The sequence below is a fragment of the Antechinus flavipes genome, chromosome 2 (assembly GCF_016432865.1).
Source record: "Antechinus flavipes isolate AdamAnt ecotype Samford, QLD, Australia chromosome 2, AdamAnt_v2, whole genome shotgun sequence".
Lineage (NCBI taxonomy): Eukaryota > Metazoa > Chordata > Mammalia > Dasyuromorphia > Dasyuridae > Antechinus > Antechinus flavipes.
The window spans coordinates 586,080,618-586,095,354 of record NC_067399.1 but is presented as its reverse complement, the minus strand read 5'-3'; the positions used below and the strand labels follow the sequence as shown (position 1 = coordinate 586,095,354).

Below are 14,737 nucleotides of genomic sequence, written 5' to 3'. Positions count from 1 at the left end.
TCATTTCCAATATAGGCATATTTAGGAGAAGTTGACCATTAAGCCATTTTAGGTCTGTTTTTTGAAAGAACTAGACAGTTTCTAGTTGAAAAGTTGATTGGCATGATTCACTTAAATTAATTTCATTTCAATTTAACTTTTTAAAACTACCTTATGTGTATATAGCATTCTCTTCACCACTGAAGATAAAAGATAAATGAGAAAGAAGAGCTCACACCTGTATGAGATCTGCAGCATAGAAGGGAATTTTCAGCCTGTATTATAAATTAGAATCTGATCAGTGCACAGAAGAGATATAAGGACAGTAAATTTTTAGAAGAGGGAGAAACCATTTGCCAATGAGAAGACCAGGAAAGAAGACATGGAGATAAGAACTACTTCACAGAACCTTGAAGTCTGAAATTGGGTCCTTGGAGAATGAGAAAGACCTCCACAGCCAGGATATACTTAGAAAGCCGGATAAGAAAGTTAAGTGTAATTCAATGCATAAGTATTGTAGGGATCTGGGCAAAGGAAGATCATTAGGCATTGAGTGTTGAATTGGCTCCCATTTAAAAAAAGAAGCTTTTGGTAAATGGAAGAGAAATTCTGAGCCCTGATTTCAGGATAAGAACAAAAAAGAAATGGTTCACTGGGACTAATTGAATAAATCAGAAGAGAATTTACCTTCAGTTCCTCACCAAGGGCTTGTGAGTAAGTGAGGAGAAAAAGGACTGATGGGGCACATAAGCATTTTGTAAAGATGCAACTGCCGAAGTATCCTTCAGAAGCTTCTAATTGGTTGGGTAGAATATATGGGCATGTTTCCCCCTTGTGGCTGACATCTAGAGTGCAAGGGATCCCTTCAGTGGCAATGTTGTTGGAAAAAGTTTTGCACATGTGAAATCTGGAAAGGAAATCTACAATTAATTCTTTTGTAAAACGAAAGGTTCCCTTGGTAATGTGAATTGCCACCCAATCTTTCTGTTTTGAAATTTTGGAATTTCATGTAGTTTGAAGTAGAATATACATGTATATTATATTGTATATTATATGATTAATATTATATGATATATCTCAGTTTGTTTAAAGCACTTCAGAAAGCAAGAGGTATATGGAGTAAAGGGAAGGATTGTGATACTGCTGGTTGTAAAGGTTTCCTGATGTCTTATTTAATGGAACTGTCAAAGTAGAAATGTCCTTATTTTGGTTGTACTTGACATTGAAGGCAGAATCCCAAGTGAGTTTCAAAATCTTAGTTTGCTCATTTTCAAAATGTAGGTAGTGTACTTGAAGTCCCCTTTCCCCCTCTTCTTCCCTTTTTGTTATGGAAGGGGAAAAATAATGTCAACATACCCTTATTGTGGATAGTGTGACAGTAACAGCCATTGTGTAGGGGTCCCCCCGCTTTTCCCCCCACATGTTCAACCAATAGTGAAATAGAGCTTGGGAAAGAAAAACATTCATAGAAAAAAACCTGAAATCAGCAAAAGCTGTCCATTTCTGTGTACTCCTGTTTCTATTTCTTACTTTCTTCTGTCTTTCTATCTCCCTGCCTCTGCCTACTTCCCCCTCCATCTTCACCTCACAAAGGGAATAATTATTCTGACCCAAGAACTGTGACAATCTACTAGGGTAAAAAAAAAAAAAAAAAGAATATTTGAGCTATAAGTAGAATTGCTGGAGGAAAAGAAAGTAGATACATGATGAGAAAAGAACCCGCAGAATGGATAGCTATTGGTCTTTGGTGCAATGCATTTTTTTTCCTTATTCTTTTTGTTCATCCCTTCTTTCTTTCCAGATTCACAGTACTTAACCTGCCGGATGCAGAACTGCACTGAAAGCAACAGAAATAAACCTTTCCCTGGCTACATTGACCCTGATTCTCTGATTGTTCAGGATGATTACGTTTTTGTTCAGGTGTGTAGTATCTACTTCTATGCTTGGTTTCCAAGAATTTTTTTTCCACTCACATATCCCCTGTGTCGTTTGGCCCTTTACTCCCTTGATACACCGAAGGATTCTTAAAAAAAAAAAAAAAAAAAAAAAAAAAGAAGACATAATTTTCAATGAAAGGGACAGAGTTTAGTGTGTCAGTTTCCAAATCACCAGAATACTAATTGGCTTCTTTTGAATAGACCTGGAGGACCGTATCACCATATGATCATAGAGATACTACTCATAGCATCAGGAATAGGATCTGAATCTACCATCAACTTCCTCATCCTGTATTCCATTGCCAGCTCCCTATTATCATCGAGCTGGGCAGATATGTCAGTCTCTTGTTATCAGGAGTACAGCAGACCAATCAGCCTTTTTTCTTTCAAAAAAAAAAAGTATTTTCTTAAAAAAAAAAAAAAACAGACTGGAGGGAGAGACTATGAAACAGCTAGAGGTGGTATAAGGGGAGATAGAGATGTACAGAAAGAATGTAATCAACCATTATTGTCATGCATTGACTATTATTAGGGTAAGAAGAATTTAGATGAGATAAAATAAAGCAAGTTTCTCACCTCAGAGAACAGTTTTTGAAATTAGGATTTCATTTGGAAGGCCAAACTTTCATTTGTAAGGGCAAGAAAGGCCCCTTATCATATTTTTGCTTATTGCTGTGTGCAGCATTCATTTGAAAGAAGGATTTTTAGAAATGTTTGGGTTGTAGATTAAAAGTTATCCAGTAGCATTTCCTGTCCTTAATGACAAAGGGAGCCTTTAACTGAAAATAATAATAATAAAGGAGATTTCAATGAAAGGAGCAATTCCCAATCCAAAATGTACTTAAATATATACCATGAATAAGGCAATATGCTAAATATGCAGAAAATAAAGCTGAAATTTTTAAAATAAAAAATACCTTTTAAGTTTCTAGTCAAGTGTTACCTAATTTTAATTTTAATAATTTTTGTTCCTAATTTTATGAAGTTCATATTTCACAACATGAGTTGAGAAAGAAGATAGAAGAATGGCTTTGACACATGTCATACTCTCATTGTTTAGCCTCCATATGTTTTGTTACCCTACCTTATTATCTGATATTATGTTCCAGATAAATGTAAATTCACTTCTACCTCAAACTGGATCATGTTACTTTGAAACACAGCTAGAGATGATTAAGTATAAAAGTTCATTCCCCTAGTCTCTTGAGCACCTTAACAACATTTTTGTATTTTTAATAACTCTTTAAAATCCCCTCACTCATTTAAATCCCCTTGCTCATTTAAATTCATTTTGCCATTTTGAATTTCTACCTTTTCACTAAAGTTGGAATGATGCAGTCAGTAACACCAACTTATTATCTCATTACAGTTGTAAATTTACTACCTGTCTTATCACCAACATACTTTAAAAAATATGATGCCTTGAAACCACTGGTATTTAATGAATAGAGATGAAAAAAAAAAAAAAAAGGTGTTTGGAAAGAGGAGAGATTGATGACATAGCAGTTTGCCAGTCAGTTGGTGCTCACATAAAAGAGATAGTTTTCCCTTTCCCTTTTTTTATTTAATAGCATGCACTCTTATGTAGAGTTACTTTCAGTGTATTTTGGGGATATCTATAGCTAACATAGTTTATAATCCAACGGATTAACAAATGTTTATTAATCACTAAATGTAGGGTACTGGGCCTATGTATTAGAGATACAAATTAAAAAAAAAAAGACATATTACTGGTCCTTAGGGAGTTTATATTCTGTTGGAAAAATAAAACATTTAATTAGCCCATGAGAAAATACAAGATAATTTGTGGAAAAAGAGAGTATCAGCTACTTACAGGATCAGGGAAGGCTTCTTTTTAGGAGGTGACACTTGTACTGAGTCTTGAATGAAAGTCTTTTTTTTTCAGGGGGTGAGTGGGTGAAGATTTGATGGGTTTCTTTTCTTTCAGGATAGCTCCAATTATAAAATTATGATGACCAGACTCCCAGAAAAGAATCTAGAAGGCTTGAATGCTTTAGGTCCTTATTCTATCAACGCTATTTTTGATCCCCTTTTTATTTTTTTATTTTTTTTAAATTTTAATAATTTTTTTATTGATAGAACGCATGCCAGGGTAATTTTTTACAGCATTATCCCTTGCATTCACTTCTGTTCCGATTTTTCCCCTCCCTCCCTCCACCCCTTCCCCCAGATGGCAAGAGTCCTTTACATGTTGAATGGGTTGCAGTATATCCTAGATACAATATATGTGTGCAGAACCGAACAGTTTTCTTGTTGCACAGGGAGAATTGAATTCAGAAGGTATAAATAACCCGGGAAGAAAAACATAAATGCAAGCAGTTTATATTCATTTCTAGTGTTCTTTCTCTGGGTGTAGCTGCTTCTGTCCATCTTTGATCAATTAAGGCTCTCTTTATCAAAGAGGTCCACTTCCATCAGAATACATCCTCAAACAGTATCGTTGTTGAGGTATATAATGATCTCCTGGTTCTGCTCATTTCACTCAGCATCAGTTCATGTAAGTCTTGCCAGTCCTCTCTGTATTCATCCTGCTGGTCGTTCCTTACAGAACAATAATATTCCATAACGTTCATATACCACAATTTACTCAACCATTCTCCAATTGATGGACATCCTTTCATTTTCCAGCTTCTAGCCACTACAAACAGGGCTGCCACAAACATTTTGGCACATACAGGTCCCTTTCCTTTCTTTAGTATCTCTTTGGGGTATAAGCCCAGTAGAAACACTGCTGGATCAAAGGGTATGCACAGCTTGATAACTTTTTGAGCATAATTCCAAATTGCTCTCCAGAATGGCTGGATGTGTTCACAATTCCACCAACAATGTTTGATCCCCTTTTTAAAGTAGAAATGGGAGTCTGGTCTTAGGTTTATTCTTCTGGAAGTTAGACATCTAAAGATCTGGATAACTAATTCAATCTATATCATAATCCATTATGTGCTGCCAATGTGAGAGAATTTATTGAGGTTTTGCACTTGAAATATACATTGAAAGTTGAAGGATCTAATTTTTGACCAGAGATACATACCTGACTCTAATAGATCCCCATATAGTACTTCATATTTTCTACCTTAGCTTCCCAATGATTATGAATCACAGACTTTCACATTATTGTATTGGAGACTGTTTTCTTGCCTCTACTTGTTCACTGGCTTTAAGTAATATTTGTAAAATCTCTTATTATATTCTTTTTATTTATGCCTCAGTTGACTTCAGGAGGAAGACCACATTACTATGTATCTTACCGTAGGAATGCTTTTGCACAGATGAAGCTCCCCAAGTATGCCCTGCCTAAGGTACAGTTGAATAATCTTCTATATATAGTTTTTTCTCCCTTTCTTGCTTTCAACTTATGGATAGCCCCCCTTTTTCCTCTGTCTATTTATCTTTTAATCCTATAGAACTATATAAAGATTCAAACTAGAAGGGGCAGAAGGAATTGTAGACTTGCAAAATAAATAGCATAGGGAGGGAGCTTATCTATCATCTAATACAACTTTTTAAAATTTTATTTATGAGGAAATTGAGGTAAAAAGAAGATAATTTACCTGAGTTGATACAACAAACTAATGGCAGAAGTAAAACTAGAATTGGGGGGCTTCTTTTTTATTAAACCTATTGTTTCTGCTAAACCGCACAGCTTTGCTGAGCTTTAGAGATTATTTTGTTTAGTTCCTTCAAGTTATATATGTAGTACCTTAGTAACCCTGCCTGTCAGGTCCACAGAAAAGCTACCTCTGGTGCAAAGTAATCCATGATTATATATTTGCATGAAAACCTCAGCTCATGAGCCTTCGTTAATATGCTTAGATTTAATAGTCATCCAGAGATCACAGTTCAAAGCAAAGTTATTAAATGAAATAGCATAGTAAAAATATTAGCAACGGGACATTTTCCCTTAGAACATAGTTAATACTTTCCCACAAATATAAAACTATCATTGAAACGACAGATAAATATGGAAATCCCATTGAGTCACAGACATAGGGAGCATGTGTAGCCTGGAGACATTCATAAAAGGGCAACCCATGCCAGTATTATTGCAATTGACATTATTTTTTGAGGATGTCATTGAGCTGCTTGTTCTGGACTTGTATACATTGCTATCCATTGGGTCTTTATCTGAGTAGAACCTGATAAATGTTATTCCCTACAGAATATCACATTCATAGTTTTTCTTGTGCATGTTCTGCTTCCCCCTTTCCTTCTTTATATTTCTTTTACTCTTGAATTCTCCTATTTTCTTCTCTCTTCCTCTCCATCTTCCTTTTTCATCCTTTCCCTCTTGAATTCATTCCCTCTCCTATTTTTCCTTCTCTTTTCCTCTCTCTCCATTTCTCTTTATCTCTCCATTTCTGTCACTTCTGAATTTTCTGCTTAGCTGATTTCCTCCATTACTCCCAGATACTAATTTTTGCACAAAATCTCCTTCAGTTAGCTACCTAAACACCACTTTCCATTCTATTAGTGTGTAGTGACTAGAAAGCCTCTCCCCATAAATGTAGTCTGACATTTTCTCAGTTGACTGTTGGTTATTAACCAACAGATTATATAAAATATAAAATTTTGATTAAAATCAATGTGTTCAAGGTCCTCTCTAGATTAGAAAATAGATGAATTTCATTTCAGAAGAAAACGTAAATGAAAGAGACACCATCCATCTGGTTTACATTTCTATCTTTATTGTGTATATATGTTATCAACTGAATCCCTTAATTTAGTGACTGCATCTTAGCCAGAATAAAATATCATCTCCCTATTTAGATAAAAAAAAAAAATCTAGAGAGTGGCTGATTTGTTCATAATTATAAAATGAACAGATAGTAGAGTCAGGACAAGAACTCATGTTTTCTGATTCCTAAATTAGTCTTCATGATACTGAGAATAGATAATGTTTCCTGAATCCATCTAGTGAGTCTTATTGCAATTAGTGGTCAGACACTAGCTATCCATCACTCTTCAAAAATCTGCTTTTCTACTCTGTTAAGGTATTTGCGCCACCTAGTGGAGGGTACACTGACCTAAGAGATCAAAGCCCTATATTTAAAACCCCCATTCTTTTAGAAATATATCCTTGACATGAAATAAATTTACTTTTACGTGGGGGTATAGAATTTAGAGTTGGAAGAATATGAGATATAATCTTTTCTGATTTTTTTACAGATGAGAAAATTTAAGACCAGAGAGGCTAAGCAATTTTTTAAATATCACACAAATAGAGAGGAACAGAGTCAGGATTTAAACCTCTGTGCTCTCATTTAAAATCTAATGATTATAACAGGTTGCCCCTCTCTCTCTTGGCTTGCTTATTCCCCCGGAGCTGGCATATCTGGGCTGGGATGTGCACAGGGTATAGGAAAAGAACATATATTCTTAAAGATAACAGGAGAGATTTAAAATCTTTGGAGGAAAAGATCCAGATGCTCCCAAAAAGAAAAAAAAAAAAAGACTCTTTGTGTTTTGATCATCAGTTTTTTTAAAGCAATGGATTTTAAGGCAGTGGATTGTGAACAAGATTTGGAGTCAGTAAAAATTTAGGTTTGAATTCTTCCTCAGATACTGACTAAATGGAAAAGTAGCTTAAATTTTCCAAACCTCAATTTCCATATTTGTAAAATGAAAAATAATAACATTACTTCCTGAGGTTGTTGGGAAGGTTAAAAGAATTTGTGTGTAAAAGATAACTTTGTAAACCTTAAAGCATTATGTAAATACATACTAATTGAGGTTTTATTATTTTCACAGGTCTTTTCTATGATCAGTTTTCAACAAACAACCCAAGAGTAATTTATGCTTAAGAATTTAGAGTGTAGGGTAATGCTTAAAAAGAGCAATATGATCTTTTGTTCTTCCAGGAGAACTAGTGATGGGAATGACAAAACTCTTGAATAAAAGCCTTCCCATTTCCCTTCTGTTAATAAAGCAACAAATAAAAAACTGCAAGCTATTGCTCTGAAGGGCTCAAAGTCCAAAGATTTGTGCTATCAAAAACTTGGAAAGTGGCTATGTCCACCCCTATTCTACTCCTGAAATTTTGTTAGACAATCTAACTCTTTGCTGGCCCCCTTCCTTATCTTGCCTCTCTGTGTTCTTTACCCTTGAACACATTCATCTCCTTTACTTAAAGAAATAGTAATAGAACATTTATCAGGTTCTACTCAGATAAAGACCCAATGGATAGCAATGTCTGCCTACTAGGCAGAGAACACAAACAGCAATCAAGATTATATTATATAATCTGTCATATCACCTCTTTATGCTTCAATTGTGATACATTGTACTTTTTAAAATAACTTTTTATTGATAGAACCCATGCCTGGGTAATTTTTTTACAGCATTATCTCTTGCACTCACTTCTGTTCCTATTTTTCCCCTCCCTCCCTCTACCCCCTTCCCCAGATGGCAAGCAGTCCTTTACATGTTGAATAGATTACAGTATATGTGATACATTGTAAAAAAACGCTCTGTTTAGAGTAAGAAAGCCTAGGTGCCCATCCCAGCTCTACCATTTAGTATTTCAATTTTTTACCTGTAAATTGAGAGGAGTTACCTTACATCAGTGGTTGTCAAACTTTTGTTTTCAGTATCTTTATCCTATTAAAAATTATTGAGTATCTCTCCAAAATGTTTTTGTTTATCTGGATTATATTTATAGACATTTACCATATTGGAAATAAAAACTATTTTTGAATTTGTAGACCCTCTAAAAGAGGGATTCTCTAGACCATACTTTGAGAACCACTGCGTGATCTTTGAAGTCCCTTTTAGTTTTTAAATTATGAAACTACAATAGTATATATCTTATCGAATTCCTGAGATTACAGAGTGAGAAGTAAGAATATGTAAAAGCTTTGAAGATGTTAAAAGCATCACAAAATGTCAGATATGTCTTAACTGCTATTCCAGTGTTATTTCCAATATACTAGTATGACCCTGTGAACATTTGGGAACTCTTTCATAAGAAATTCACAAACAGATAAACAAAGCCAGACATGTATTCAGTAGTGTCATAGGAAACATCCCATCTGACCTGAGAAGCATTAGAAGTATGATTTGAAATGGATTTTTGAAATCTAAAGAAACCTTTCACCCCATCACTAGGTGACTTTAGAATAGGTACTTTGCAGTTGCCCAGGTTCAGCTGTCACTCTGATCACCAAAGTCTTGTGGCTCTCAGTGGGTGGCAGTTGGACAATCTGGGCTGAAAAAATTGCCTTTGAACCCCCAACACTCATCTCTCCCTCTTCCTCATCTCCTACTCTGGTAACATTCTGACAGTGCCTCTTCTGAGGTCTGAAAAAAAGGACATTGTGATTAATTTAAATCATTCTCAGAGAAATAGAAGTCAGAACAGCCAGCAATGTATTATTTTGACCAAGTAAGTGTGTATTATTTAAGGAGATGAGCTATTTCATTACAACCTCATTACACTTTCAAAGTGGAATCATCCCAGGCTTGTGTCAAAAGGACCATTTGTGCATATATTTAGAAGTTCCTATCAAACTCAGGAACTGGCCTGTTTGGAAAGAAATAAACCACAACATTTATCCTTAGGTTTGTTTGTTTGTTTTGTTTTGTTTTGTTTTAATCTTACCATGCTATTAGAGAGACTCATGAAAGACTGAGGATAAACTGATGAGTGACAGAGAGATTAGATGATGAGGAAAGAGGGTAGAGAGAAAGAGAACTTTACTGTTTGCTTGGAGTTTTCCAGACAAGTGAGATAAATAATAGGGAAACACACAGATGAAAGTCAAAGTGGGGGAAGCCTTTACTCTGAAGGAGCTTCCATTCTTCCCAGTGCTGTATGACAAGTAAACAGATAAGTAAATACCAAATAATGTGAGGAAATAGAGAACACTTAGAACCACATAACTCAGGAGTATCTTTCAGCAAAAGAGACCACTCGAGTATTGAATGAAGATAAAACTCCTAAGAGGAGAGAGTAAATTTTGGATCTGGAAAATATGTATTCAATGATGTGGAGATAGGGAGATTGATGCCAAATTGAAGGAACAGCAAATTGGTCAGTTTGACTAGAATTTCATGTGTAGAACTGGGAGTAATGTGTAAAAAGATTGGAAAATTGTGAAAATATTTAAATGCCTATTTGAAGAGTTTATGGTAAGGAAGCAAGAATCAATGAATTTTGAACTTCACTGCCTAAATGACTTATTATCTGAGCCCAACAACACATGCTTTTGAAGGATAAATTTCCTCCATTTCCATTCCCAATTAAAGTTTTAGTTTTTTTTTGGATGAAATATTGATTTCTCATGATTTGAATTCTTTTGAGACATTCCTCCCTAAGTTTAGCCTGAGAAAACTTAAACCTATTTTTCAACAACCTTACAAAAATGAGCGATGCAAAGGAGTGGAAAATTTTGAAGAATATTTTTCATTGGAACTATATGTTTACATTGTAGATAAAAATCATGTTATATATATTTTTTCTTTCTTTTATCCAAATAAGAAACAATTAAAAAAAAAACTTTCTGGTTGATTAGGAGGAAAGTGATTTCAGCATAGAGATGAATTTAAGTTAGATATGGGTAAGAATTTCTTAGTACTCTCAAGATCATGAGGTATACTATGGAATTTATGACTGAGACAAATTTTAGTATTCCATTTTCTTATTTTTTTTGTTTTGTTTTTTGTTTTGTTTTATTTTTAGTTTTAAGAAAAGGTTTGAGAGTGATCTTTCTGGGTTTATTTGATAACAGTCCCACAGAAAAGAAAAGGGATAATGTGGAGGAAGTCTTTGTTTTCTCTGATCCACTGGACTATTAAAAAAAAATTTGCTGTTACAGACTAGGGACTACAGAGGTAATAAAAAATTTACCCCAAGTAATCAATAAATCTAGGAGTATATGATCTTTCTTCTCCTCACCCATACTATCCAGAACACTATTCTAGAGGTAAAAAAGTTTGAGAAAGTTACTTCCTCTTGGGAAATATTGCACAAATATTGGATCGCTCCTATTGGGCAGGCCCTATAGGAAATATTGTGAATGAGATGGAAATGAAAATGTTAGAAGTCAGAAAACAAAAATAACAAATGCTGGAAGGAATGTATAGAAAATGCGACATAATTCACTGTTGGTGGATTTGTGAACTGCTTCAACCATTCTGTAGCACAATTTTTAACTATGCCCAAAGGGCTATAAAATCACATCTAATCTTTAACTGAGTAATACCACTACTAGGTATTAACCCAAATGAGATTTTTTTAAAAAGGAAAAAGACTTATATATACAAAAATATTTATAGCTCTTTTTTCAGCACAAAGAATTGGAAATTGAGAGTATGTCCATCAATTGGGGAATGACTGAATGATTTGTGGTATATGATTATGATAAAATATTATCATGCTATAAGAAATGATGATCAGGATGCTCTCAGAAAAATGTGGAAAGACTTCCATGAGCTCACACAAAGTGAAATGTAGTAGTAATATCATAAGATGATCTGCTGTAAATGACTTGGCTCTTTTCAGTAATACAATGATTCAAGATAACTCTGATGTACTTATGATGAAAAATGCTATCCATACCCAGAAAACAAACTGATTGTGTCTGAATACAGATTGAAGCATACTTTTTTAAAATTTTATTTTTCTTGAGAGTTTTTGTTGGGAAGAAGGGGTTGGGGAGTCAATGTTTTCTTTCACATGACTTTTATGGAAATGTTTTACATGGAAAAGAATGATAGAGGCACTGCTTTTTTTGTAGTTTATAGTCCAGTAATACTGCTCATTCAAATTTATATTTCTATTAGTGCTTTAAGTTTTATGAAAATACTTTCCCCCAAAGTTACCTCTGATATAATTTGTATTAGTGTTGTTATTCTTGTTTTACAAATGAAGAAATTGATTCTGAGAGTTGAGGTGACTTTTGTATGGATACCCAACTAATAGATATAAGAACCAAGATTTAAACAGTCTCCATCTTTTGTAGGACTTCAAAACCCTCATCCCTTTACAATCTCTGCATTGTTTACATAAACACATGGAAAAAAATAACTATAGTCATTGAATTTAGCAAGGGATAGTTAAGTCCCTACTCTGTACAAGGTCCTCTATTAGGATACAAAGGCAAAATAACAAAGAGTCTATGATCTCAAGGAGATTACATTCTAGAAAAGAGAGGGGGAAATTAAGAGGATAATACAAAAAGAAATAATATAAGAAACATTGTGAACATTCCATAATAGTTCTATTGTACCTAGAAGATAACTAATCATTCTTTATGAATGAATATATCATATGAGAGTGATATGAAAAAGTTCAGAAAAAAATTGTCTACTGTGTTCTAAGCACTGTGCTACATAGTAAAAAAAAAAAAGCAAAAGTTAATCTTTTGTACTCAAAATCTAATAGGCTTAGCAAGATTTGAAAAAGGTTATTTATTATGCAAATTATAGCTCTGTACATCATATATTCAAGTAGATAGATAGAGTAATAAATAGAGTTATTTCATTTAAGTGTTCTTACTGTTCTTGGAGAGCAAAGAAATAAATAAACTATGATTATTAAAAATGACAGCTAAATTGGCCCATATAGCATTGGACATCTTCATGACATATTATGATGACCAAACTCGGGGAAAATTGTGATCTGACTTGGCTTACAATAGCTGAACATTCTCTCATTTTATTTTTTCCTTTCCCACTCCTCTCAGCTTTTTCCCTCTCAACTTTACATAAGCCTTTTAAGCAAGATCCATATTTGTACTTGGCAAATAAATTATGGTGATTGATTCTCCCAAGTCTCAGTCATTCAAGAAAACATTTTTCAAGTTGTTTAATAAGATATCCAAATTACACCTAAGTTCCCTTCCTCTTTCCCCCATTACTTTTTAATGCCCATCCCCACAAACACATCAAAAGAAATGTTTGATTAACACTCCTTCAATTAATTAATATCTTTCATATATGCAAAAGAGAGACTATTTGCAATCATAGTGCCTATTAAAGGATTTCTTATTAGATTGCAGACTCATTTTATTTTCCAGGCCTATAGAATAATTTGAATGAGGATTGACAGATAGTGGATCTCCTGTACTCTCATCTCTCTTCTTTGTCCTCTCTCTAGGATATGCATGTCATCAGCACAGATGAGAATCAAGTGTTTGCAGCAGTCCAGGAGTGGAACCAAAATGACACCTACAACCTCTACATCTCAGACACACGTGGTGTCTACTTCACCTTAGCTTTGGAGAATGTCCAAAGTAGCCGAGGGCCTGAGGGTAACATCATGATTGACCTCTATGAGGTATGTCACGTCTGGTGGGCTGATCTCTCTCTCTCTCTCTCTCTCTCTCTCTCTCTCTCTCTCTCACTAAATGGCATTTTATTTTTCTAAATAGAGATGAGGATAATTTTCAACATTCATTTCTATAAGGTTTTGTGTTCTAAATTTTTTCTCCCTCTCTCCTCCACCAATCTCCTTCCTAAAACAGCCTGTGATATAGGTTAAACATGTAGAATCCTTCTAAATAAATTTCCATATTTGTCATGTTGTAAAAACACATACACACACATAAAAAGGAGAAAGCAAATCCATAAGAAAGAAAAAAATGAAAAAGTGAAAAATATTATGCTTTAATCCATATTCAGACTTTTACATACCAAGTCTATTGGAATTGTCTTAGATCACCATATTGCTGAGAAGTGCTAAGTCTATCATAGTTGATCCTGAGATAATCTTGTAGTTCCTATGTACAATGTTTTCCTTGTTTTGCTCACTTCATTCCACACCAGTTTATATGAGTCTTTCCAGAATTTTCTGAAATCAGCCTGCTCCATGTTTAACATTCATTGGATTACTTGCCATCTAGGGAAGGATGTGAGGGGAGGGAGAAAAAAAAATGGAACACAAAGTTTTGCAAGGGTGAATGTTAAAAATCACCTATGCATATGTTTTGAAAATAAAAAGCTTTATTAAAAAAGAAACTAGCCTGTTCATCATTTCTTATACATTCACATGCCATAACATATTCACCCATTCCCCAATTGATGGGCACTCACTCATTTTCCAGTTTCTTGGTAGGATGATCGCTTAAGGCAAAACTTTATATGCCTTCTGGAAATACCATTTTTGCCTCAATACCAATTACTTGCACAGCCCCTTTACTTTAAAGTTGTAAAGGGCTGAAACTCTTAAAAGGTGTGCTTGAATCAGACAATCAAGCACTTAAAGCTAATTACCTATTGGACAATGACTGTTAGCATATGTTTGGGAAAATGGCCCTTCTCACTGTTTTGTGTTGGCTCCATGTTTTGGTGTATACAGCTAATCATAGGAGGAATTAGAGGGTTGTGTGAGATGAGACAGACTCACTTTGCAACAGGACCAAGAGACGGGAGGTTGATGGAGAGCTTGTGGCAGTTTTGTCCATCTCCTTTATTTTTCCCCCTAAAGACCAAGGACTTTTGCTTATCCTGACTCTGGCTGATCCTCAGCTCTCCAGGGAGCTAGCCTGGAATTTACATAAAGTAGTACTAGAATCTTGATTGATTAGAATCAAGTGCTTGGAACCATCCAAGAATGGTACCAAAATTATACCAACAACTTTTACATCTCAGGCACATGTAACATCTACTTTATTCTAGCTCTGGAGAATGTCCAGAGTAGCCAAGGATCTGATTTCCCCTTAATGGAGTCTGTTACATCTGCATATAGGAAGTATCAGCTTTTCATTTTTTCCCCCAATACCAGTTACTTCCATAGCCACTTTACATTAAAGTAGTTCCAGAATATTTATGTTGTTGTTCAGTCAGGTATGTCCAACTCTTCA

The 14,737-nt window shown here is 34.6% G+C and overlaps 1 protein-coding gene across 3 annotated transcripts in view; it reads left to right on the top strand.

The window, feature by feature from the left end:
• The window catches only part of SORCS1 (sortilin related VPS10 domain containing receptor 1), a 714,896-nt gene that overhangs the window by 560,282 nt on the left and 139,877 nt on the right, over positions 1-14,737 (top strand). For all 3 annotated transcript variants that reach the window (XM_051981370.1, XM_051981369.1, XM_051981371.1), the window contains exons 7-9: positions 1,781-1,899; positions 5,147-5,236; positions 13,033-13,212. In XM_051981370.1, the coding sequence (XP_051837330.1) occupies positions 1,781-1,899; positions 5,147-5,236; positions 13,033-13,212 (389 nt within the window). The remainder of the gene's footprint in view (positions 1-1,780; positions 1,900-5,146; positions 5,237-13,032; positions 13,213-14,737) is intronic.